Below are 27,653 nucleotides of genomic sequence, written 5' to 3'. Positions count from 1 at the left end.
CTTTCCAACAGGCTATTACTGATCAACCACTGCTCATTAGCCGGCATTCCACGATGGCACAACACTGATCTGAATTAGATAATAGAGTTATCTGGATACACAAGTGTGAAATTTACGAAATTAAACGTTTCGGCAATGAACAAATATAATAGGTTAAAGTTAGTAAAATTGAACAAATTTTTGATAAGATATTTTTTCATGACCGAACGTTTATCCCGATTCTCAAGTATTTTTAGCTGATTGTTATACCTCAAAGAATTGACTAGATTTGTTTCCACGGATTTGAAGGAGTTGATTATTATTCAAGCACCATCATCAAAACAGCACGATACTCGTCGTTCTGATCGAGCTGTTCCTTCAATTAATCTTGAGAATATCGGAGTATCTCTAGTCGAGTACGATCTAAAAATCTCGACAAAGACTAGGAAGTGGTTGGGTGTATAAGTTAATGGGTATCAGGGTTAATTAATATCGCTTCTAGCGTTCAAAAGAACGGCTCGGTTATTTGACCTGACAACAAGAACGAATGATTGATTAAATATCGATCGATAATTAAACGCGTACCGTTTGTTTCGTTCTCGAGCCACTCGATCACTTTTCATCGGCTATTAATTAATGAAACAATCGACATATTCCTTAAAACAAATCGTCGTGGAAATAAACGACGCGATGCATCACCAATTTCACCAATAATTTCACTGTTCCTTATTTTTATGCACTGTTCTTTTATCAAAAAAGACACAAAGTCATAGTTATTTTTTTTAACTGCACAAAGTGGAATCGAACATTACGATACATGAAAAGAATTAACACGATCTTTGAACGAGATTCTACCAAGAAAAGAATGGCAAAGCAATGGCGACACGGGCCAGAGTAAAAGATGCGAGGACGAACGTGTAAATCGAACTGAAAACCTCGTACCTTGCACAAGGCCGGGTCTCGTCTTCTCTGCGAAAATAAAAAGCAATTTGTAATAATCATTCGCTGTATATACCGACAAGGCTCAACAAATCGAAGATACGTCGATAGGGTTTTGGTACGGTGCCATCGTGCAATCAACACCCTCGTTAGCCGATTGATCGATAAGCCGACGCATTAATTACAACAGCACGCGTCCACAACGTGAAAAATATTCGTTAATGAAGTGAATAACGCTGGCGTCTGCTGGCCGATAACATCAACACGTTCTTGATTTATACACATCCCCCGCAAGATATCGACATTTTGATAAACAGGCTTTATTTATCGAAAGGAATCGCGGGAAGACAAATTTTGCTATCGTGTATCTATCGGATAAATTGCGCTGTTCGTTCTGGTCGGTTGCAGCAGGCGAATTCATTTGTAGTACTCGTTTTTCGATGGAAAAAAAGAAACAAACGGACGGAAATACATTAGCCTAGCTTCAATTCACCGTGAATCTGGTATTCAGAGCTTCGATCGTTGGAATTTTTCGCTGAAATTTTATACTCGCAAGAATTCAAAGAGCCTTGTCAGGATATACCGTGCAGAGCGTTGCGTGTAAACGTATGAATCGGAAATTGACTGCTTCGAAGGTAATTTAATTGCAATGTTAACAGAATAATACGATTATAACGATTCCATTTCTTAAGAATTACTGCCATTAACAAAATTTCGTAAAGAAAATAAGCAAATTGCCCTTGAGATTGTTTGCGCGTATCCACCCTCTGAAAAAACCTTTTCTTATAAAGAAAGTTTGTCGCGTCCACGAAAATCTTCAAAGCAGTCGAAAAGGGAGAAAAATAAGAGGCGAGAAGATTCGTTACATAAGTAACATAAAGTCTGTTCCGAGAGGAACGGGGGGTTGGTAGAGGTCATTAGCGACCCTTAACGAGATTCCTCTCCGCTTCGCGATGCAATTACGACAAAACGAGCACGCGTTACACGTTACCCGCAATGCTCGAAAGGGGAACGCGGTGTCAGCAAGCGAACAAAGGGCAAAGAAACGCGAGAAAATAGGAAAAAAAGAAAAGAAAAGCCCGGTCTTAAACGGTGAAAGAAAGAAACAGGTAGGACGAGATCTAGGCCGTTGGCACAGCTCATGTGAAAGAAAGTCTCGTCGGAGTTTAGGTCAGTCTTCGGGGTCGACGAGGAGGCACATACGCGTAACATGAGGGCGGTGAAGCAGTCGGTTCTGGACGGTACCAGCAAGTGGTCCGCGAAGATCGCCATTACAGGTTTGTGGCTACCTCCTTGTGACCGCCGGCAATGGGTCGGTTATGCACCCCTCCGTGCAACAATACGATGAAACGTGCAGCGCTCCATGCATACCTCTATCTTACTTATATATAATATATGATACATTATGTGTACCACCTTATGTGCCTCAATGTTCTTCTTCTTCTACTTCTACTTCTTCTTCTACTTCTTCTTCTTCTTATTCTTCTTCTTATTGTTTTTATTATTTATGTGAAATCATATTCACCATCATCCTTCTTTCTTACATGTTGCACATCCATACACGTTATACTTGACTAACTTACGTGTTTCATTGTCTTTCTTGTTACTTTGTTACGTTCGTTCGCATAATTGTACCATGTTTAATTGTGATCGTTCTTGTTTCATCGTCGAGTCTTACGCTCTGCCGGCTGCTGCTGTGTTTTACTGTCACACTTATATCTCTACACGTATACAGGGTGTCGACAAACTTCCTTCATATATTCAGCAGATTTTCTTGAAAAAAAAAACGTGTCATTATTTGTAATATCGGACACCCTGCATACATTATATTTGTATATTTTATATTGTGATAGCGATTTGACTGTGCCGTTGGTCGGAATGCACCCGTTCTTCGCATATTATACAGGATGGACCAAATGAAGTGTTTGGAAGTGTTTTGATAAAAATACATTGTAGCATTTTGTTTAGTTCACCCTGTGTATGTGGAGTGTGTGTATGTATGCATAGAGCTGAGCAAATTAGAGGTGTCCTGAAACAATATCAGAACTTGCGAACAATTTTCTCTTTTCCGTCGAACGAGCTTCCTTTACAGCGACAATTTTCTTTTATTACTTTTTTCCCCTTCAGTTTACTTATTAGCAACGCTTTCTTTTTATTTTGCGAGGGAAAACGAATGAGAACAAAGGAGAAAATTGTTCTCGTATTAAAATACACTTGCGTGCTGGCTACCATGCATAAGTAGATAGTACTGTTCGCATATATATCGGTATATCTTATTGCAGGGATCGATCGATCCTAATTAACACGTAGAATTTTTCAAGAAAAATGACAGTGTGTAAAGACGCGATAGAGAAAGAACAAAGAACGATGCACTGTGTGTTGAAAATAGTTTAGTCGAAATGCTGATCGTATCGCGTGAATTAAAAAAGTTCTTATCAGTATCGTTTTGCAGAAGTAGAATAATAGTCGTAGAGGATTCGCACGCTGTTCGATAAAGAAATTCAAATCCTTAAAACACCAACAACGAGTCTGCACACGTGCTATAAAATTCACTTCAGTCGAATCGAAACAGAACAATTTTGATTTTAAACACTGTTTTCGAATGATATACTCTGTATGCTTGTTGGAAGAAAAAAGAATTTTAGACGTTCTGTCGAGCATTGAAATCTAAACAGGGGTAGGATTTTTTGGTGAAATTCCAAAATTTTATCCATTAGATATTTTCCCTAAACGCGAATCATTGTATCCAACAATCTTCACCCCTGTTGTTTCACGACTCGAGAGTCTGATCATATTCTTTCCTGCAAATGTACGCACAGCAGCCATAAACTTTACAGAGCAACATGTTCTACACACAAAAATGTCGTACGTGCTATGTGACGAACGGGTGCATATTTTTCACACATCATTCCCTTCAGCGCACATGTACCCCCATAAATCCTGTCAATTACTCTCTCACCTACATCGCACATCGTATACATCGTGCCGTATTAGCACACGTCTCATCTGCATAATTTACATTCGTCTCTGGATACAATGATATCCCACGATGTGACCATCAGGAGGTCGCATTAATTGAACATTCACCTCGCCTCGATCACAAGCCACGTTCCAACCCTTTCACTGTTTTTTATATTTCCATTTCTCCAATGGTAATTTCATGGCAGTTGCTTCCATTCTACGTTCGAAACATTTTCAACGACAAGGGATCGATGAAATCGAGTTCACGAAGTTGTCGGTTGTTCCGTGAACTGCAATATAACGGTCGTTCTGCAGGGAAATACGATTCCGTGAAAAGCACTACCTTTCAAACTATTTTATTCGACGTTTCAAAGAACGATCCTGATCGTTTCGAGTCCCCTTTGCGTCTTCGTTACACCCTCCACATACATTATGGAAGAATGATGAAATTTATAGATCGTGGAATCGAAGGTCTGTAGATTTAGAATTTTATATGAAACAAGGGAGAAGGTGGTAATCTTTGGAGATTTATTTGCATAATTGAGACTTTTACATGCCCTCGCTACGAGCGAACTTTCCATACGAAAACATTGTACACGGTGTTTGATAATCTAGGGAGAGAATGGTAATTAACGACGCGTCGACTCGGTACCCAGCTCATTATTCAATGCTGTTCGTATAAGTTTTATCATGGAAATATCGTGCCACTTTTCCGGACGAAATATCGTGATAAGCAGTATTAGAAGAAGGATCATTATTCATCGTGCGATAACGTGATTTCGATTTACAAAGTTGTAATTATCGTGGTTCGTGATAAAGAAAACCTTTAGTTACCTTGAAACTTGGGTGGATCCTTAGTTAGTGTACGTACTTGCTAGAGTATCTAAATCAGTAATGAATCGCTCAGATTTCATTCATTAAGCGTAGAATGCTAGAGACGTACATTCGTATCAGTTTCATTCGTTGAAAGTACTCAGATAATATTTAACACCGAAGATGAGTTACCTTGATACATTTTCGAGAAGCCAAGTCCGGATCATCGATCAGCGAACATTTTGTTCTGAAAATCAGCTTCTTGATCGAACATGAACGTGCATGTACCACGTGTTATGCGGTTGTCCAACGTGAAAGACGTCGCCCCGTGTATGCCGGAGGAATTCAATCGAAAGTCCATTAAGGTCACACGGCAACTTGTTGTGGTCCAGTTGTACACCGGTGCCATTGTCAAAGCTAAGCCAGCCCTATCGGACGCGAACCAACGGCTGACCAGCATCTTCGATGCTCCAGCTACGTTTATCGAAAACGACCCACCGAGCACTAACCAATCTATCCTTTCGAATTTCTCATCGGATGATCGAAATTTCCTACAAAATATTCCTCTAACGATTGCATTTTCGTTTGCTTATTTTTCTGTTAAAAAATTATAAACTGCCGAGTTTCCAATCACTGTGTTAGACGCGTCTATTTGCATTCGTGCTCGCAAAGTAACTCGTTCGAACTTTGCGGTTACTCAAGCGAAATGCGTAAAGTTTCTCAGCTGAGTCAACGAGCAAACACATTGACGTCGCGATTCTTCCTCGAAGCTTTTCCAAACTCCTTGGAAATTGTGATTCACAAAACGAATCTCTCGTAACCGTGGCAACCGACGTTCTTTGAAACTCATTCTTTCCGTTCTTCGACTTTCGTTTGTTCAACGTTTCAATCGTAATAAACGTCGGGGTAAAGACTGATGATGCTCTATAACTTAGATCTTAGATGATTTCCTACTTTCGAAATTAAAATTTGTTTTAGCGAACTTACCGAGTTCTTGTCCGAGTCGATATTAGAAACGAGAGAAATCTTAATCACCGCTGGTTTTATGTTGCGGAAAGTTAAAGAATGTCAATAGGATTTTGCCAAAACCCATCCGAAGAGTTTCTTAGATATTTAATTCTACTTAAGCTGCTTATCTCTTATCCGGTCTTCTGTGCTTATCAGGAACTTCTGGGGCCCCAGATGTTCTATGATTTTGCTAGCCAAGCCAGTTGATTCTAGATGGTAAGGCTACGAAGTTGGCGATCAGCCACGGTCATGGCGCAACAAGTTTTCTTATTTCGGTCTGACAAGCAGCCCAGTTAGCTTCGAACGAAGCGGTATTAACTCAATCCACTTAATCCTCGAAGAGGATTAACAGGTGACGTCAAGATTCCATGCACCCGCAGTTCGTGAAAACGATGCATCAGAATTTCTTATGAAATCCATTCCATCCTCAAATCACATTATTTCCAAAAGACGTTAAAAAAACTCGCTCTCCTTTCCCATTACTGTTAACCATACAATATTCCACAGATCAGTCAGCATTTTTATTCACCGTCGCCCTTTGAACACGAACGCAACTCTTCCACAAACACTCGACCGAAACATCCAGCGGGACTCTTTCATTACTCTCTACACGCTATTTCCAGCAGGATTCTCTCGTTATTCCGTTCAAAAGCCAGCAGCTATTCTTATTCTCTTCTGTCGCTTTTATTCGTATCTCCCCCCCTGTATCCCGCATCATCGCCATATCCAGCGGATCCAGAGCTTCGCGGGCCTCGCAAACCGTTCGCCAACAGACCCTGCTTGCGCGCAACCCACAGCGAGAAAGCACATGATCGTTAGCCAACAGAGAACGAACGACCGCCATCGTGGAACCACACACCCCGTGCCTGGTATCTGGGGAGTATGAGAGTACGCTTTCTTGCTTTCACGATAGCCAGATAATCGTTTTAGCCCGAAACAAAAGAAAGAGTATAATGCATCGCTAGTCTGAATCACCGCCGCTGATGGACGACGTTGAATGACTTTCGACCATCTTCGTCTCGAGACAGTCCTACCACGTCCTTCGGTAGCCTCGGTAAGGTACCTGTCTTAGCTCGACCTGGTGGGCTGTTGTCTTCGGTACCAGCTGACATCCGATAGAGAAGGAGCGAGAGTGACAGCGCGAGCTAATATCGAGAGTTGAAGGTACAAGAGGTTGTCGAAGGACGATACGATGACGAGGACATTGTCTTCTTTTCAGCACGACGTTTACAGTCGACCCGGACACGCACATAGACAGCCTCGAGCAGGCCGAACAGATCGTCCTTGAGGGTACCAGCAAGTGGTCCTGCAAGATCGCAATCACAGGTGACACGATACTGATACCTTAGAGAGTTAAGAGTTTCTTCACCCACGAGACAGACCGTGCCCGTGAACGGCACGGTTCTTATACATGCCGTGTAACATTGTGATTTACACACTTTACACACACGCTTTTTTGGTACACGGAAATACAAGAGCGGATCTTTACTTCCGATTGGAACCGCGTTATCTCCCTCGACGCGGTTGCTTCGTGGCTGCTGCTTCTTGGAAGAATCCAGAGTGTTTCCAATCGGTGACTGATAAACGCTTCTCTTATGATAACGCACAAAATCACGTTTCGGAGGAGTCTATATTTTTCTACGCACGTTTTTCGATTGGATCAGGCGCAAAATTGTCGATAATATCGTTGATAACGATGCCCCGACTCGTGTACTCTGTTTTAATCCAAGAAATTATCCTTCGCTCCAAGCAATTTGCAATACGAACTTTTGAGATCGATGAGATTCCTAGTGCTGCTAAGTCGAACAATTTCGCGATTGTTTCCATCCAATAGTTTCCAATAGTGATGCCCTTAATATAGCGATACAAAATTAGGTACCTACGAATGGAATATATTGCGCAAACAGCGAATTGTATCGCGGAAAATAAAAAACTGTATGACATTTCGAGGTGCAAGGGGGAGAGGGAGAAAATCTGCGTTTGAACATTTCGATTATCGTTTCGCGTGTTCAAAAGGCATGTATATGGATTGACAAACGGTGAAAAATGGATTTATTCTTCTTGCTTCGGGCAACGAAGAAAATCAATCGAGGAAAGATATTAAACCCTGCAATAACAGCCTTCAAAGGGTTAAAATGTGAAAAACGAAAAATCAAACAAAAGTGTCGATAACTTGAAAATTTACGAGAGCAACATCACGGTTTCAACATGATTATTAAAAAATTTAATATGCAAAGAGTCGAACGGTATTGGTAAAGGAAAGAAAGTTCAATCTAAATGCTAATTAAGGCTTAAATTGATAATCGAAGTAGATGTAAAGGAAACACATTTTTCTCCATTATTCAAGAAGTAATTTTAAATGAAAAACTTTACTTTAGTACGCCCTAATTCTCTTGAACGTTAAGATATTTCAGTCGTAGCTGAGAAAGAGAATCTTATCGATACACTTTTGACATCAAAGTAGTTTCATGTTTTATTAAAATAATATTGTACCTTTTTACGCTAATAATTGCACTGAAATAGAACTTCAAAGCTAAACAACCATTACAAATTGAAAACAATTTATACTACTTTGCAATAGTCAGTAAAATATCTATGCTGTCCGAAAACTTTTGATCGACAGTGTATACGAAAGAGCAATCGAGCAGAGGATCGACGATCCTCTGGGAATCCCGCATGATCCCCGCCACAATCATTAAGTGCAATTAAAGGGGATCAGAGGCCGCAGACGAGCCGAGGTTCTCCGCAAAGTCCACGAACGAATCGTCGAGACGAGAGAGAGGCTCGGTGCAAGGCCCGCGTCCGACCCGAAACGATCGATAGTTCAACGTACAGGGGAGTGCAGCAGCGGTTGCACCGCACACGTGCACCCCTCGCGACCGATGCACCTGTGTGCATCCGTGTCGATACAGCTTTGCTTTGCTCGCAGCTCTCTCTTTTCTTTCTTTGATTTCGCAAAATCTACCGACACGAATTCGCACTCTACCCCCGCCTAATTGGACGTTTTCTCCAAGAACGATCGATAGAAGCACGCATTCGAAACGTCGCGAATTCTGAGTGCATTTTATAATTTCGTTGCCGATAAATAGAAAAGGAATTTTGGTATATTTTAAAATAGATTAATCTTTCTAAGAAAACGTCGTGGTATTTCATGATAAATTGAACGTGTTATTATTAAGGAAGAGCTGCTTCTGTTATGCGATTCACGCGAGAGGTTGCTTTTATATGAAAGATTAACGATCATTTCGTGCATCGAAACAAGAATGCTACCACTTGGAAAATCCCGAAAGATTTCAGACAGAATACTCGGAGGCATGCAGATGCTGCTACGACGTTGGAAGGGTGGAACAGAATGCTGAAGATTCCGGAAAAATTCAATTTCCTCCGCGGTATTCCCGCGAGAAACCGCGACGAACGAAATCCGCGGACGTAGTCGTTTCGACGAATTTACGTGTGCATATGAAGATATAGAATCTTTTGCATGAAAGAGTTCAAAGAACAAAAGGAGGAAGTCAAATCGACATTTAAATTTTTGAACTTTTTATTACAGCTAATTTAATTATCGTTTGTTTCGCTTTCCAATGCGTTTTCATCTTCCGTCGCGTGTAAAAGGAGGAAGAAAATAATCGCAAAATAAACATGACACTGATTCGACACGGGGAGGTGTACTTTGCGAAGATGCGATTCCTCGTTGCGATAAGTTTCTACCCTTTGACTGCGAAACGAGGGCAAAATACCATCGACGCGGAACGTACGCGGAATTTTAAAGCACGGCGGAAGGTCAGATTGCAGGTCTGCGTTGATCTCAGTTGCTACTTCATTTCCCAGAATTTTTCCCTTCTGGAAATATTTGCTCGTAACGTTTGATTCGCAGATTCGATGCTTTTAACGGTAGAAAAAAAAACACGATACACGCGTGTTTTGCGAACCGAAAAGCAACGTATCGCTTTTCAACGCTTGAAAATCCGCGGATGAAGAAATCGCGTTGCGGCTTTCGAGCACATTTTTACTTGGCTGGGATGAAATCGATGATGGTCAAAAGCTGGAAAACATTTCAACTCAGCTACGTTTGAGGTTTCCTCGGGGAAAAAAAATGATTATCAACGTGGAAGAAAAAATAGGTCACGTTTAAACTGGTAAACTCGAACGCAAAGTTCCTGGTATTCGAAAAAAAAAAAAAAAAAAAATATGTATGAAAGACGTTCCGGGGCTTCTAGGAGAGTAGTAACTAAGTGACGAGAAGATGCAACTATAAAAAAAAGAAAGTAAATAAGGTGGGCTGCATCGAGTAAAGGAAAATAAGCAAAAGCAAGCTTCTTGCGTTAAAACAAGTTCTTCTTGTTTTAAGTTTCTGTACTCCTTCGTTTCATGCAAACTATGTACACTGGTTGAAACAACTTGAAACGAAAGCAAGGAGCCCTGCATTGCAGAAGAAGATTCGATCTAGTAAATACGATCCCATAAAAAGCAAAAAGGAAATGAAATTTGAAAAATATAGCTGGAGAAGAATACACATATTTAATAGATACTGAGAATTAACATAGTTCGGTATATTTATCACAAGAATCTTGGCAAAGTTTGCTTCATTAAAAGTAATTTCGATTCTGTCGATTTGCATAAAATTAGCAAACTTTTAGATTTCTTTCTTTGCAAAATAAGCAGATACAATCACCCCCTGTCTGTATCGAAAAGAGGAACGCTGGTACAAACGTGCCCTGATAAACGGAAACTTACCATTCCCTTCGTTCACAGCCCGAACAAATGGAATTGGCAATTAAGTCGAAGACATCGCCGCGCAATGGCTTAATTAACAGGGCCGAATTGTGACTCAGCCCGAACCCACCCGCTTATCGAGACCGGTCTCCATGCTGCTCCTGTTTGTTCTCGTTCGATTTTCGAGAAACGACCGCCGCAAATCGGACTCGAGACAATTAGTAGGAAAATGATCGAACAAGGGAACGGTCAGAGCGTCGAGGTATCGCCAGGGGTCAATAAAAATTAGTAACCACGTCTAACGGCGTCGGGAACAAGAGTAAGAGAAGTCAAACAAGGGTGGCAATTTATTTGGTGAACGCAGCTCGACGATCGTCTTATCTACAAAACGATTATGGCAATTAAAGCGTTCTTGGATGGAAAAGCGGTATCGTGGACGGGAAAGGAGAAGAAGGACGAAGAAGGAAAGAGAAACGAAAACTGCTGAGGGAAGGAGAACGATCATTAGAGTAATTGCTGCCTCGTCACGAAGCGGGTCAACAGTTTCCTTCCTTTTACTCTTTGCTTCGTGTACTGTTGGGCGCCAAACGTAGCCAAAATTTTCTTCCACAGGATGGTCCGTCGATGGAAACGTCGAACCGTGAACGACATGGAAATCTTGGAAATCGACGAAGCTGAAACGTGACATGTCTAGATTGCAATATCAAGATGTGTCGAGAGTAAGCTCTGAGGAAGACGAAGGAAAGGGAATAAAAGTTATCCATATGAATGTGTAAAAGCAGACTGTCTAACAAATGTCAATTCTTTTCTTTCGTTAATTAAACGAACAATGGTTCGCTAAAAACCTGTCCTTACAGTGTTTACTATTCCTTAGACTTTCAGAAATATTTTCACTGGAACGAATGCTGTTTGTTCTCGAATTTACAGTAACAATTTGTTCATTCGGTGCGTGAAACGAGCGCAAATTTCAAATCGGCCCGTATCAAGGGAAACTAGGGTAACGGACGAAGGACATTCCAGATGGAAAGGTCGTCGAGCGCTGGATATCTGGGTGAGAAGGTGGGAAGGGGAACAGTCGGCGTTACTTCCGCTTCCGCCCCAGTAATTAAATCTCTTGACTCAGTGGGCGCAAATTAAAATCGCTACAACCCGTTCGCCTCCGCGACTGCGGATCGCAGCTGGTCCCAGCGATCCACGGATATTCATAGAGAAACGAGAAGCAACTGAGTGATGATCGTAGGTGGGAAACAAAAGGTGAACAAAATCAAGGGGCGAGTGTAGAGTTTTGTCGAAAGGACGCGAATAGTACACCGAACGGTGACAATGAAGCTTTTCATCGACGGAATCGAGGTGTGAAAAAGAAGCAAAATACTGAAGTTCAACGAGATATCTTACGAAATGAAAGAATGTTTTGAGGCAAACAAAAGTTTGAAGTTTACGATGTTGCGTATCGTGTGGTTTGCACATGTTTCGATGACAGGAAATTGCAGCAAAATACTGTGTGCATATATAGAGCAAAGCTAACGGTTCACCTGAATCCTCGATATTTGTAGGAAAAACACGTTCTACTAGTTCAATTCGAGTCGGAACCGTCGACTAACAAATGGTTCTCACGCAAACCACACGAATTAAGTACTGTTTATTCGACCGAATTGTTCGCGTTTGTCTTCAGGCAATCCAGGGTCATGTAAATGAAGTGATACACGGCAGAGTACACGAGACATCGAATAAAATCAATGTGTAAATTGTAAATAACCAAGTGTATCTACAGATGTTGTAAACTGAAACAATTCTCTGATACGTTCAAAGAAAATTAATCTTTGTGAAAATGTTTAATGATCAGATTTGTAAGCGTTGCCCCTGATCCGATGCTACTTTTACTTTTTCTTCAGTTATATTGGTGACATTTGAAGAATTACAACGTTTTATAGAAAACTCGAGAGAACAAATGGACAAATTGAACCGTTCATTTAAGACTGAACAACAATTCATTGTACAATCTCATACGGTATCATGCAAAATTAGTACCCTGTTTTCTTTCGATAGTTGAATAGAAACTATCTACTTTCTTCCTTCCCTCGTTAGACTTTCATCTAGGCGTTAGATATAAAACTAGATCTCTACTATACTATTCCTTGTTACTCTCGTAATGAAGATAGATTTAAAAATACACCAGCGGTGCGTGGGATCAGATCGTGCACGTTAAAAGAAGGAGAAGAATGTAAATCATCGACTTCACATCGACTTAAATTTTATAATGAACAAATTTACTGAAGAAATATTGAAGATTAAATAGGTACCCGTATGCGGTTGCTTGAACATGGATTAATTAAAGCTGCTACATAATTAGGTGAACAGTGTTTATAAGGTTCCCAATATTCGTTAACATTGTAATTAACTTCGGTATCTCAATCGAGGGGTAGTGTTACCAATTTATCGATCATTGGTTGATCAGTTGGTTGATTGAAAATTTGATCAGCCGAAGCAGCTACAGCAACCCTGGCATAATATTTCGTATTGGCTTCATGTATAAACAGGAAGCTGCACTGGTAACGGATGCAATTAGATGTCATCTCTGGAAAGCACGAGTACGTTCTCGGTGATGATGATTACGAAACTTCTCCTTGATTTTCGCGATCACTGTTCGATTCAAAGCTCGCTGGTATATAATTTGCGGTAAAAATCGTGATAGAAAAAGGAAACTCAGGATTTTCGGATGAAAATGAGGAAGAAATGCAGACATAAAGTGCAATTGCAGTTTCGATAGCATTTAACTTTATTGATTACACTTTCCAATTTTCATCTGCGAGCAGTAAATATGATCGTTTCGACGATTAGTTTAATCGAATTAATCGAACAGAGTAAAATTATACTGAAATTTCTCGAAACATAAAAAAAAACCGGAGAAGACGTCACGAAAAGAATCGAGCCACGTCCGAATTATGTTCTTGCTGTAATTACACAATTTCGTCTAATTTTCGCCGAATAGCCGGGTTCCCGTTTGCACGACCTTTACCGCAGACCGTAATTCAGTACCCTTCCGTACAATTACCCAGTAGCCAGTTCTAGAGTACTTTTCTCTCTCCGATCTTCCCCCCTGGTAGAGTATCGATTTAGAGGACGCTCCTTAGGCCACCCTTCGTTAATCGACCTTCGCGTGAAACAAGCTCGCCGCGAGTTTGATCGCGCGATTACGTCCTGGTATCGACGTTTTGATTCGTCGGCAAAGCAACATCGAGACCACACAGAACACACCGGATATTAGAACGATCCACCGAAAATCGTATCTCGACAAGACGATTATAGTTGAAACGCGGAGTGGTTCGTGGTCGTCATCGTGGACACGGCTGCTCCAAATGAAACACACACGCATACGTAAGCCAACAAACAAACGAACACACACACAAGCACACGCACAAACTCTCTCGATATCATGGAGTGAACTGTGGCCACAACTCGGAAGATTTAATGAGATTAGGTATGAAATCGACGTACGTCGAGGACGAGAAGCATCGGCGATCGTCCTACTCCTCCCCCGCTGCAATCGGCGGTGCGAATTCAAACGAGTTAGTAGCATGGGCATGTGTGTCTGTCTGGATGTTCGAATCGCAGCACGTTTACGTCGATCCTATGATAAATATATGTTTATGTGTGTGTGTGTGTGTATATATAATATGTACATGTATATACACGTGTATCTTATTGTTAGTTTGGCGAGCATGGTCTACTTTAGGGCGGTGATCAATTGGGGAACCAAGTGTTGCTCAAACCTATAAATAAAATTTGGATAAAAACAATGAAAAAAATTCTATCGCCACCTTGGATTAGACCATCGATATTTGTTTAATGTACTTACCCACACGACTCACGCCGAGCTTCTGCACGCTTACGAGGTGGCTGCCAACAGAAACGTGACCTCAGTTGTTAGATGTGCATGAGCCTATCGGTATGATCGTTTAAAAATATCAATGATAATTATGTTGGAAATACGATGAGTTTCCGTGTCCTGATAGGTTTCGTTTAATTACAAACCGCGATTTTTTGATTTCATTACCAAACCAAATCAGTGTATCTTGATGTTTCTTGACGTATTTTATGGTGATGAGAAAATTAAGTAAGAGGAAAATTGTTCGGAAAATTTGACGATATCACGATTGAAACAATTTTTTATGGAACTTTCATTAATTTTAATATGGTGTAAAGGGTGTTTAATTGTTATAATTTTTCATGCCACGCTGAAGTGAAGATAAACATTATTTGAACCGAGAGTCGATGTAATTACCTGTTGCCCATCAACCGAGAATGCAACGCTGTAATTAAAGCGAGAAATGGAATTAATTTCTTCTGTAAACGATGTTTCCGCGAAATTCACGCAAATGAAAGCACAAGCCAGAAGTTTTTCAGAGAACCGACGTGCCCCTTTTCCGAGGCGGAAAATAAAATTGTGAGAAGCTTTGCAAACATTGTTTTCAGTTTACAACTAAACCGTGCATAATTTTAATTGAGAAAATTCTCCTATTTGATTTTGGCAAATTTACAGTCTTGTACTTCAATTAACCCTTATTATATTTTTTAGAAATTTTTAAATAAAAATCCCTTGACGATCCACTAAAAGTTATATCGCTTTTCGAAAAGTGCGGCTCAGTTGGGAAACTCATAATCCACAATTGCGACTAATCATCCATGCGCTCGTGAAGAGGATCGACCTCGTGAAATGGATCGTAACACGTTTTAACGCACGAAATTTCTCAACCATCTACCGTATAATCCTCTTTCCATCGTATGCGCGTGAATTTCACAAATTTACTACTTCCTTAGTTGCTCCTCTTGATGAACTGCTACTTTGATCGCTGGGTCAAACGGGAGGACGGAATATAGCGTATCGTGTAATGAAATTGAATTTTATAAACGTGGATAACATCGTTAATTTAATTATCGCAGGAAAGCCTGTTTATTAAAAAATTAAAAGGGATAGGAATGAAAGGCTCGTTTTTCTCAGATAGGGCAACAGGTAAACTTTTTTATCGAACGAGGTGAAATTTGATTGAACTTTCTCGTGGGTAAGTAGAGTGACGAGGGAACAGAAGTAAGTGGTGAATTCGACGAGTTTCTGAACATTATGTGGAGCGCGTATCGTGTTAGGCAACACAGGTAAGATGATTATCTAACGATCGATTTTGCGCAACTTTCACAGTGATCTGCGCTCAAGGGTTGATCGCAAAAGACAAGAGCGGCACGTCTGATCCGTACGTGACGGTTCAGGTCGGCAAAGTGAAGAAACGAACCAGGACGATGCCGAGGGAATTAAATCCGGTTTGGCACGAGAAGTTCTACTTGTAAGTAATGTCATTATAATAACGTGACTCTTCCAGTCACGTACTATCAAGAGAAAAACTAGAAATTTGAAAGATTAACTTTATAGAGATCCAGAAATTCAGATTCTATCATTAATTAATTTAACCCTCGAGCAACGGACCACTTAGATATCTTTCATTTCAATATAATTTCAGACTTTTAAATTTTTTAAATTTTAGACTATTTCTTTTTACTATTTCTCAATACTCGAAACCATTTCGCTTTGAAAAATTGAACTGGCAATTTCATTGAAAGCGTTGTGTACGTTTCCTGCCTCTCGGCCACGGTTAGGCCGGCTTCGTTGTTCGCGGGTTGACGCGCGAGTATCGGCAACCGCTATCAACGTTAAAGCAATTACTCGATCCCGTAACGAAATTTAATCCCTATCCGCAGCGAGTGTCACAACTCGTCGGATCGGATAAAAGTGAGAGTTTGGGACGAGGACAATGACCTGAAGTCGAAGCTGCGGCAAAAGTTGACGAGAGAGAGCGACGATTTCCTCGGGCAGACCATCATCGAGGTAAGAACTCTGAGCGGTGAAATGGACGTCTGGTACAACCTGGAAAAGAGGACGGACAAGAGCGCTGTGTCCGGTGCGATCAGGCTGCACATCAGCGTCGAGATCAAAGGAGAAGAAAAGGTGGCGCCTTATCACGTGCAGTACACCTGCTTGCACGAAAACCTTTTCCACAGCCTGTGCGAGAAAAACGACGGTGTGGTCGCGTTGCCTCAAGCGAAAGGAGACGATGCTTGGAAGGTCTACTTTGACCCGCCTGGCGAGGAACTCGTCGACGAATTCGCGATGAGATACGGCATCGAAAGTATCTACCAAGCTATGACGTGAGCATCGATAAAGGATATTCCATTGGCATTTGTCGAGATTATTTTACTCATCAAATTTTTATTAATTTTTCAGACACTTTCACTGCCTCTCGACGAAATATCTATGTCCAGGTGTGCCAGCTGTAATGTCAACTCTTTTGGCGAACATAAACGCGTATTATGCCCATACGAGCGCAAGTTCCGCAGTCTCGGCCAGTGATCGATTCGCTGCCAGCAATTTCGGGGTGAGTTCAAAGTGTTGCACACAAATTCAGCCGACAGTTTTTCCCAATTTCCCAATGAATTCTGAAAAAGTTGTATTCCTGTTGTTGTATCAATTTTATTGCGAAATCCTTTGATTAAACTGGCCGTTTTTCTGCCTCCTCTTTCTCACCGCAACTTTCCAGGACTTGGAATTGAAAACGCCAAGAACACCACGTACCTTCACAGCCCAGTCTAATTAAGATTTTAATTAAGATTTTTTTCCCCCCTTCAACTCAATTACCTTCGTCCACTTGGATGTTTGGTGGTGTATTTTTCATTGTAAAGTGTGTATCTAAATTGTAAATGAAAAAAAAGGATTATGTTCTTCGGTTAACCAATGTAGGACTTCAATGGTGTTTTTATTCAGAACGAACCTTTGATGGAGGCTCTGATTACGGTTATTTTTTTATCAAATTGCCAGGCAAGCAGAATCTCAATATTTTCATTAAAAATGGATACGTTCGTTTCTGTTAAACGATTGGTTAAAGACCTGTAAAACGAGCAAATATTCAAAGACACTTTTGACTATGCAAATGAAAGCTGCAGATTTTACTAGCTCGTTGGGTAGAGGTTTTAATAGGATGATGCAAATTTTTCGAAAAAGTTGCTAAAAGGGAAGCAAAAAGGCGAGGCTTTCTGTTTTCAACGTTCTTGAATTATTCATGACTTTCGTCTTCCAGAATAGCGGACGCACACATACGAGCCGATAGCTTTATCTTCGTTGAGGGCCAGTAAAAAAATGGCTGTGCTCGACGTTAACGAAACAAGGTCGAAAGAAATTTGTGGCAAATTGAATCGCTTGAAATAAAATTAGGTTCATCAGGGGAAAAAGAAGGACAAGATAAATGGTATCGATACATTGACTGCCACGCTGAAGCTGTTGAAAATTGCATTAGATAAGGCTTTTATTTTTAACAACCTTTATCTACTATGTTATACCAGTCTTTGACTTGTATTGTCTTTGACACTCTTGTTGGTAAAACTTCCCTCGAGATTCACGTGCTTTTTCTTCCCTTTGGATTTTCATTTTTCTCGTTGATCCCCGGACTGTCTGTTCATTCCTGTTTCGGCCACCCCGGGGACCATATACTCTCACCAATCGTAAACAGTACTGTCGACTTATCCCGTTGAATTATCAACGAAAGTCTGCCGTGTCTGTAAATAAACGATTTCAACAGAAAGATTCAACCCTAACCTGTTCTTGGTAATAATAAACGAGCAGTATTACCAAGTCAAAGTTTATGTAAATCAGTTCGAATCTAATCAGATAAAGCAAACGAGTTTCACCAAATCTCTGATGAAGCAATATTTTTACAACAGGTTTAGTAATCCTAATAATTTTCGTAGCGACCTTCCCTTTCCATTTGCCTCGCTCGTAATTTATGGAAACTCGATAAAACAGAAACATACATTTTCCTTCGTTCACGGACCATTTATTACGTCGCAGAAAGAGAAATTCGTGAAGCTACTGGACCAGCTGCACAACTCGTTGAGGATCGACCTGTCGATGTACAGAAACAACTTCCCGGCTTCGAGCCAGGAGAAACTGATGGACCTGAAGAGCACGGTCGACCTATTGACCAGCATCACCTTCTTCCGGATGAAGGTTCAAGAATTGTCCAGTCCACCAAGAGCCAGCACCGTGGTGAAGGATTGCGTGAAGGCTTGTCTGCGGTCGACTTATCAGTTCCTGTTCGAGAATTGCTACGACATCTACAACAGGGAGTTCCAAGTGGATCCGAGCGAAGCGAAAAGGGACGCGGAAGATCACGGACCCAGTTTGGAGTCGTTGGATTTCTGGCACAAACTGATCGCGTTGATTGTCTCGGTGATCGAGGAGGACAAGAACAGTTACGCGCCTGTTTTGAATCAGTTCCCGCAGGAGTTAAACATCGGTCAACTGTCAGCGGCCACCATGTGGTCCTTGTTCGCGGTCGACATGAAATACGCGCTCGAGGAGCACGAACAACACAGACTGTGCAAATCCTCGGCCTATATGAACCTTCATTTCAAGGTTAAATGGTTGCACACCAACTACGTGAAGGATGTGCCACCGTACAAGGGCGCCGTGCCGGAATACCCGGCTTGGTTCGAGCCGTTCGTGATGCAGTGGCTGAACGAGAACGATGACGTCTCACTGGAATATCTCCATGGTGCCTTCAACAGAGACAAGAAGGACGGAGTAAGCGTTTCATCCGTTTTCGATGAAGGTAACAAAATATTGGCAAACTTAATATTAATCTACGAATTGCTTGCAGTTCCAAAAGAGCAGCGAACACGCGCTGTTCAGCGTCTCCGTCGTCGACGTCTTTACTCAATTAACTCAGTGCTTCGACGTGGTCTCGAAGCTAGAGTGTCCCGATCCGGAGATCTGGAAGAGATATATGAAGAGGTTCGCGAAGACGATAGTGAAAGTGTTGGTCGCGTACGCCGACATCGTGAAGAAAGAATTCCCAAGTCACCTGAAGGAAGAACGCATCGTACGTATACTCGGGATAACAAAATTTGAACAATGTCTACCCGTGTTTCTTTCTTCTTTCAGGCTTGCATTCTCATGAACAACATTCAGCAGCTTCGGGTGCAATTAGAGAAGATGTTCGAATCGATGGGTGGAGAGAAACTGGAAGAGGACGCGGCGAATATATTGAAGGAACTTCAGCAGCAACTGAACGGAGCACTCGACGATCTGGCTATGTTGTTCGCGAAGAGTCTAGAACCAAGGATAACAGCATCGGTGAAGGAGCTGGGTGATTTGTTGTTGGCCATCAAAGGTGGCGGACAAGTACAACTGTCCCAACCAGCTCAAAGGAACAACGTAGCAGTGGAAGCTGACGAAGTGCTTCGTCCTCTGATGGTTCTTCTCGATGGAAGCTTATCGTTGTATGCTGAATCCTGCGAGAAGACTGTGCTGAAGAGGCTGCTGAAGGAGTTATGGAAGATCGTTATGAGGATCTTAGAAAAGACGGTCGTGCTTCCACCTATGTCGGATAAGAGCGTACGTTTTCAAACTTTAAAGCATCTCGATTTGAATACACGTTGTACGAGTGTTTAAATTTATGTGAATTTATGTGTTGTAGATGATGTTCAAGAATCTGACGGATAACGCAAAGAATCTAGCGGCGAACGCGAAGATCGAAGACATGTCGAAGTTGTTCAAGAACCATATGAGTGGCAAGCCTGATGTGAAGAATGCGCTCAGCGGTGTAATGGTAATGATTTGATAATCGCATTGTAATTTTTTTTACGTTCGACGATTTAATAAAAAATAACGTTGATGGGTGCAGGATATTTCTAAAGAAGTTGAGAAGAATCTGTCCCCGAAACAGTGCGCTGTTCTCGAGGTTGCACTGGACACCATCAAACAGTACTTCCATGCAGGTGGAAATGGTCTGAAGAAAGCTTTCTTGGAGAAATCACCAGAATTACAGAGCTTGCGATATGCTTTGAGCTTGTACACGCAAACGACGGACACTCTTATCAAGACCTTCGTCACATCTCAGGTTAACCAAGGTGAGCTGGTTCTTAAATTAATCTTTCCATCGAATAAAATTATGATAATAAATCTTATGATATAAAGTTAGATAATATCGTTTATATACTCTACTTGACATTTAAAACCTGGCTCATACGATAAAACACGAATTTTATTTTTATTTTATTTTTTTTATTTTTTACAATGCATAGCAATGTAGAGTATCAAGAATCTCTCTGACCTAAATCACTCTTTCTCAGCACACATACCTTTTATCTGATTCGAAATGAAAAACAAAAGTTGACCTAATAATAAATTCGCCCAAATTACGATTCGTGTTGAAATCGCGACTCTATCGAATACCAAACGGTATGAGTTCGTGCGAATACAATCGACGTAACAAAAATTATCGCGACAGTGCCACTGAACAAAGCGTCACAGCTACGTCAGCGTCAACGTTCGATGAGCAGCGAGAGAGGTGGCGACGAAGGGGAAGGAGCCGAGGGTATGGAAAGCCTCGAGGAACCCCTTCGCCAGAGCAAGCCCTCTCTTCGTCGAGAGAGTCGACAAGGTACCAGAGAGCACTAGCCACCTTAGAGCAGAAGTCTCGGGAATTCTTGGCTGACTTCCGGTCACTTTCGAACCTAGGCGCTCGTTTAGGACGTAGTGGACTGTTTGTTACTGCATTATTCATCGAGCCTTCTCAGGACGATAATACGAATGCTCCTTTTATTCATTGATACCCTGACTATTACGAGGGTCATCAAGTGATCTTCGAAGAGGCAATTTGAAAACCCTGAATTAGAAAATGCTTAGAAAAAATCATGAAACGTCCTGAGAGCCTCTCGATGACCGATAGTTGTATTAGGTAGCGCTGCTGCTATCACTACCGCCGCTGTTGCTGCTGTTACCGAGAACCTTGCCAACTTTACACTTACGCATCCTTCAATTATGCTGTTCAAGGCTTTTACACAAGTACAAGTATACACATTTAGACTTTGATCGATCACCATTCACCTATTTCCACCCGAACAATTTCTTCGAAGAGGACACGATATATCCATTTACAGAAACTGTTCAACTTTATTCGATTTTATCTTTTCACACTCGGAGTTGTTGATTAGTTAGAAATAAGTTACAGAAAGGATGATCGAGTGCAGCACCAGAGTCTTATGCACTAACTTTTTAAAGAATATTTGAAATTTACAGCCGATGGTCGAGAAACGATGAAGCTTGTGACGAAACGAAACAACTTGGCCTGATGCTTTTTGCACATTCTATTGTATTATAGCTTTTGAAATATTTTTAGAACGCTGATTAAACAAGGACCTCGTCGTTTCCGACGAATATTACAAACGATCGAATCTCACGCATAACCGTTAGAGCATGTAATCTGCTCTAGAACTAGATACCAATCATAGAATCTTAGCCTAAGAACTTTGAACTTTAGCCTGGAATAGAAGCGATCAAAGCTCTCTTTCTCTTTTTTTCTCTCGTAGCACCTAGCGTTTAGATTTTCGCCATTGAACGGAAAATCTGATTGGTTTATTTTTATAAAGTTCCAGATACCGCTGGTACGGATGAAGGTTCGGTAGGAGAAGTTAGCATTCAGGTGGATCTCTTCACGCATCCTGGAACCGGCGAACAAAAGGTCACAGTGAAAGGTAATCGTCCTTTCTACGCGAGATCGAAACAGAAACTTATGTACTATCGATAAATTTGTTGTTTCAGTGGTCGCTGCGAACGATCTGAAATGGCAGCTTGCGACAGGAATGTTCAGGCCGTACGTTGAAGTGAATCTGATCGGTCCGCACTTGACCGGAAAGAAGAGGAAGCAGTCGACGAAGTCGAAGAGCAATAATTGGTCGCCGCAGTTCAATGAGAGCTTCGATTTGTGAGTAACCAGATTCCTCGACACTCGGGAGGATCTCTTTGGTGAGAGACATTAATTATTCGTTTCCCATGTAGCATGATCGGCAACGAGCAGCAGCAGCTCGACTTCTACGAGTTGCACATCTGCGTGAAGGATTACTGCTTCGCCAGAGAGGACAGGCTGGTCGGTGTGGCTGTGATGCAGCTGAAGGACATCGTCGAGGAAGGTTCTTGCGCCTGTTGGTTGTCGCTCGGCAAACGAATTCAAATGGACGAAACTGGCTGGACGATCCTGAGGATCCTCTCGCAGAGGAACAACGACGAGATAGCGAAGGAATTCGTGAAGCTGAAGAGCGACATCAGACAGGAAACACCTCTGCCTAATCCTACCTGAAGCTCGGAGACGCAGCATTAATAGCCGAGAGCGAAGCGACATGCGTCCTTCGAGTTTGGAAAGAGCTCGGAGGTGAAGAAGAACAGGAGGGGCGTTGTCCACAGGGGAAACTAGAAGCGTTCGGCCGTCGTTGTCGAGAACGAAGTCCATAACACCACCGTGAGACACACGCACACACGAGAATAAATTACACGAGAAATCGCCGATCAGAACGATCGGCCGAATCTTTTTCGGTTCTAACCATGTCAGCCAGCGAGGGAACGAGGGATGCGTCCGCCCGATCGACATCCTTCTTCTTGTTCCCTGAGCAACCACACGTTCCGGTCGAGCGTGTTCTTCTCTCTTTTTTTACGAATCACAGAGCTTTAGCCCCGTCCCCTAAACGAACCGAGAAACAAAAGGAAAGCGTGTCAGACAACGTATTCGAACGAACGGAGATTCGAGTCTCCCCTAATGTTCGTCCATCGGAAGCAAGATGGAAAAGAGGAAATGAAAGGGCGATTGCCCTTTCGAAGGCCGCTTCGAGAGGAACGACGATCAAGACGGTGATCGATGGACACGGTTAAACACGGAACGGATTAATTATTATTCATACGAGTGCCGTGACGAAGGAGGATGGAGAGCCTTAGGTATCGAAGAGTGTTCCGAAAAGACGCGAAACGTGGAAACAGTGCTGCCAGTACGCAATATATTTGGTAATATTCGTAAGGTTAGGAAGAAGGAGTCGAATTTAGTCGTAACGATGCGTTTAGCTCGATCACGCCTCGTCGAAGTCTCCGGATATCCCGGTGGATAGCCAATCGACGGGGATCGTGATGGCACTACGAGAACGAAGGATAATCGAATCAGGGTCCGTGGTAGCAAACGAAACGGTCGTGCTTTCGAAATACTGAAAATGCGAATAATCGTGCTGCAACGGGGGGGAGACGTGATACCTATAACATAGACCCTCGTGCGAGACGACGTTTTAGGCCGTTTGTTCGGGAAGACGAGTTTACTTGTAGATACGTGAAACACATTGTTGACGAAGAAGTTTTTTCTAATAACAGTTTAACATAGCATTGCGTACGACCAATAGGCGCGTCACGACGTTACTCGGGTCGCGCCGTTAGTAATAAAAATAGGCATTGTAATGTAAAGTTACGTTCTTATCGTAAGGATTAACAAGAGATCGTAAGAGTCTGATTGTTGTGGCGAATGATGAAACGAGGTCCGCTCGAAGACTTCGAACACTGTCCGTGAATCATCCCTAGTCTCGCTTCGATAACCCTTTGACGTCTGAAAAGCATGAAGAAATAATAATTAAAAAAAAAAAAGAACACAGAGCGCTTCTTCGTCCGCCTTCGATTTCCAATTTTCGTACGATATCGTTAAAAATCGAGAGCTCGGTCGTCGTGGCCGTCGAACGCGAAACCGTATCTACGAATCGACGACGGGACAAACTTTTTTGGAAATTAAACTTTATATCGTTGTAGCTGTATGGTAATTAAAAACTAATCATCTAACTTCGACACTTTTTCCCGACGATCGTTGCTTTTTGTGTGAGCGAGCAAAACCAAGTATATAAACGCGACGAGGTGGAACGCAAGCTTCGAAAACGGACATTTAAATACTTCTCTGTCCATTCGCTTGATAACTCCATTGATATTACTCTTGTATATAGATGAAACGTTGTCATCTCGTGGACACCGGTACGTTCGGTTTCGTCGATCGTTGGCTCTCGAACGACATAAGACTTCCCCCTTCCCGAAAAATGAAAACACGAACTCGAGGAAATCGAGGGCGGACGTGGGTTAAATGGTCCCTCGATCTGCTACAGTACGTTTACGGATGATCCTTCGTTTCGCGTTTAACGTCGTTCGGTAACTTCGGAGACGCTTGTCAAAAAAGCTGCACGCGTCGCAGTTATTCGCACGAAGCTTCGATCGGATCTCTCCCGAGATAACTGTGAACAAACGAGGAAACAGAAGATGAAACTTAACGACGATGCACAAAAGTTGCACGCGACTTTAAACAAAAAGAATCTAATGAATTTCATTCTCTCCGGCCTTCGCACAGGTCGACCAGACATACAATTCCAGAGATTAAACACGATTATATCCAACAAACAAACAAAAAAAAAAAAAAAAGTTTCTACTACGTAGTACGTCTAGATATACTTACGTATTGTGTATAGTGTCTAAATGCTGATGTAGCTGCGAGCGCGGGATATTCGTTTGGAGAGAAAGAGAGAACGATAGAGAGCCACCCAGGAAAAGGAACGTTCCACAATCTCACGATATAGATTATATCGAAGAACCAGGTGTTTTCCATACTCGAACGCGTACCTTTACAGATCAGCCGCATAGAGGTTCGTTCAATGGTTACGTAATTTTATCAAAATTATCTCTTATACACGTAATTTCGCGTCAAGGATCCGACCGGTTTCACGGTAGCCCGATCCTAATCAAGGAAACTTGTAGAACACTTATAGAGACACGATGTTTCGAATCGTTTCATTTAACGAACATCATGCTCACTGCGATGTTCCACGACGCGGTTAGAACGCTTAGATCTACGTATACAGGTGGCCAAATCTGTGCCGTTCGATTAGAAAACTCCTGACGAATAAAATACTCCTTGTGCGCGCGAACGCGTTCCAGATCGTTTTTTCGAGCCCGGAAGCGTGAGCGCGTTAAAAACAAAAGACAGAGAATGAAATAGGAAAGCCGTCAGTAACGTGGACGTATAGAAAAAAGAAAAAGAAAAAAAAACAACAGATGAAAGATAGATAGAGGGATTACGAAAGGGGAAAAATGGGAAAGCAGAGAGAAACACACGGGTCCGCGATCTCGCCACCATCTTCATTTGTAAAAGTGTCTATTTTCTCCGCTGCCTAAGTACTTACATACTAATTGCGAAACAAGGGCTGGCGATTCGGTATCCAGGCCAAGCGTGTCGACGAAACGGGAACGGGCCTTTGTGTCTCCACCCCCCCGGACACCTTTGAATTTACGGGTCAGCCGGTAATCGCGCCTCGTCGACCACACTGGCCATCAATTTTTTCCTCCTACTCTCCGCTTCGATTAATATCTCGTAAGCTTAATGAAAATATCTCGTGTATTCTGTGATAATTACCCCTTTAAAGTACACATAAACACACACATCCACACACATGTTACACGCGCGTCTTTTTCGAGCACTAACATCAGCGTACAGTATCATTTACGTGATCACGTATGTACATACGATACGCGCCCCATACAACAATCACACTAAAGCACGTGATTACACCGATCCCAATAACAACAGTATTTTTCTCTTTTAAATGACATTTCGATTTCTATTCTCTATACTCGTTAAACGTCCGAAGAGTCTCGTCGGTGTGTGAGAACGAAAGGTACCGCGGTTATCGTCGATATGGCCAACCGGAAGTAAGAAAAGAACGGAAACGAGGGGGATGCATCTGGATAAATGAAAAGGAAATTTTCACGCGATTCATAGTAGTAGGAATATAGATATTCTTATTTCTCTTGGTTTTTCTCATTATTCTGTCTTGTTTAGGGACAGAGAACAGTCTCTGAGAGGTTGAAAATATGGGGAAGGAAAATACATATCTCGTAGAATGATCAAATGATAAGTTATTATTAGGTTGTTGCACATCAAATGGTCGATTTCAAAATGAAAAAATGAAATTCTTGTATTGTTCCTCTAAGGGTTTCAGTCAGGATATTCCTAAGTGAAGGCTATTGGAAATTTAATAATAAACATTTCTTTTTCTTCTCGAATATTTCAGTAAACTAGTTCCTGCAAGTGATCTAAGGAGAACAGTATAGTTATTAACAGCTTTTTGAATAAATCTACCGTTTCATTCGCAACAGTCCAGGGGTAGACAGTAAAAAAGAGCGTGAGATTTATAAATACTTCTTTCTGTGATTGATCTTGTTGCGTGAGTCGATCGATCGTTTTTGAAAGGACAAGGGAAAGGGAGCAGAGGAAAAGAGAAAAGAAAATGGGACGCGTACAATGTAATAGGGTCAAGTGTTCCGTAGTTCTTGTTCGACGAGAACGCGACATGTCACCGCGGGTACTTTTGTGTCCGGTAGCCGACCACAGGCGCAGAACCAAAGGAAAGTATGAATTGCTTAAAACATCAGACTCTAGATTTGCTGTATCGCGGGAGCGTGTAGCAGAGGAAACCATTTAACAAAGGCAAGAAAGGTATATAAAGATGAAACGAGGAAACGAACAAATTATATACACAACTGTTGACAATACTATGCTTGAGAAATCGTACGATGCGTATGTAATATATCTAACAAAATATTAATTAAAAAGAACAAAAGAAAAACCATTAAAAAAAGATAATAATGAAAATGAAAAAAAAAAAATATAAGAAGACGACGGAATGTTTGTGTTTCGTAAGTAAAGCATATTAAGGAGATACATTTGTAATCCATGCGACGAGAGGCGCATTTGCAAGAAAAAAAAACGACAAAAAAAAAAGATAATACTAATTATTACGGATCGCGTAACTCTGTGCGTACATGCGGATGACTGCGTGATTATTAGGTAATTAATATCTTAACGAGTAAAGAGTACGGTTTTTTCTTTTTCGTCGTCCCCACAAAGAAAAGGAGAGAGTATACCACCGTTGTTATCAAAATTTTTCACGCTAAACAAAACGAACGAGGAGAAAGACGAGAAAGAGTACATTATAATTACATCACCGCCATTGCGCAGCCTCCGAATATAAATAGGTGAACCTAAAAGCAATTGTATCCGAGTCAAACACGCACATTCAACACAAAGATAAAGAAGAGAAAAAAAAGAGAATAATACCTATGATATCCCAAACCCTCAGATATCTTTATTAAATAAACGTTTCGCTTTCGTTCGTTCACTCACACGGAGAGCTTGTACTTATCCGTAGTTTCGAACACGTATGCATGATTTTTCGGTTATCCCTTTTCTCGATATAGAATTTCTTATTTCATCAAACAATCCCCGTGCAACTTCTCCTTCGTTCTCTCTAACATTTCATTGATCGTTTGACAATTTTGATCGGGTCATGCATCATTG

The 27,653-nt window shown here is 41.6% G+C and overlaps 1 protein-coding gene across 22 annotated transcripts in view; it reads left to right on the top strand.

Annotated features, from left to right (window-relative positions):
- unc-13 overlaps positions 1-27,082 on the top strand; it is a 187,623-nt gene extending 160,541 nt beyond the window's left edge. For 18 of the 22 annotated variants that reach the window (XM_076690625.1, XM_076690618.1, XM_076690624.1 and 15 more), the window contains 13 exons: positions 6,920-7,026; positions 15,608-15,749; positions 16,162-16,608; positions 16,685-16,835; positions 18,302-19,036; positions 19,113-19,334; positions 19,397-19,849; positions 19,932-20,063; positions 20,139-20,364; positions 20,745-20,897; positions 21,886-21,990; positions 22,058-22,220; positions 22,295-27,082. In XM_076690625.1, coding sequence (XP_076546740.1) covers positions 6,920-7,026; positions 15,608-15,749; positions 16,162-16,608; positions 16,685-16,835; positions 18,302-19,036; positions 19,113-19,334; positions 19,397-19,849; positions 19,932-20,063; positions 20,139-20,364; positions 20,745-20,897; positions 21,886-21,990; positions 22,058-22,220; positions 22,295-22,592 — 3,334 coding nt within the window. In that variant the 3' untranslated portion in view covers positions 22,593-27,082. Of the gene's footprint in view, positions 1-2,088; positions 2,196-6,919; positions 7,027-15,607; positions 15,750-16,161; positions 16,609-16,684; positions 16,836-18,301; positions 19,037-19,112; positions 19,335-19,396; positions 19,850-19,931; positions 20,064-20,138; positions 20,365-20,744; positions 20,898-21,885; positions 21,991-22,057; positions 22,221-22,294 lie in introns of all 22 variants that reach the window. The other 4 variants (XM_076690626.1, XM_034340012.2, XM_034340022.2 and 1 more) reach the window with 2 other exon arrangements.
- The last annotated feature ends 571 nt before the right edge of the window (positions 27,083-27,653 follow it).

The sequence above is a fragment of the Osmia lignaria genome, chromosome 10, assembly GCF_051020975.1.
Source record: "Osmia lignaria lignaria isolate PbOS001 chromosome 10, iyOsmLign1, whole genome shotgun sequence".
Taxonomy (NCBI): Eukaryota; Metazoa; Arthropoda; class Insecta; order Hymenoptera; family Megachilidae; genus Osmia; species Osmia lignaria.
The sequence above is the reverse complement of the archived record's forward strand: the minus strand, read 5'-3'. Positions and strand labels throughout refer to the sequence as shown.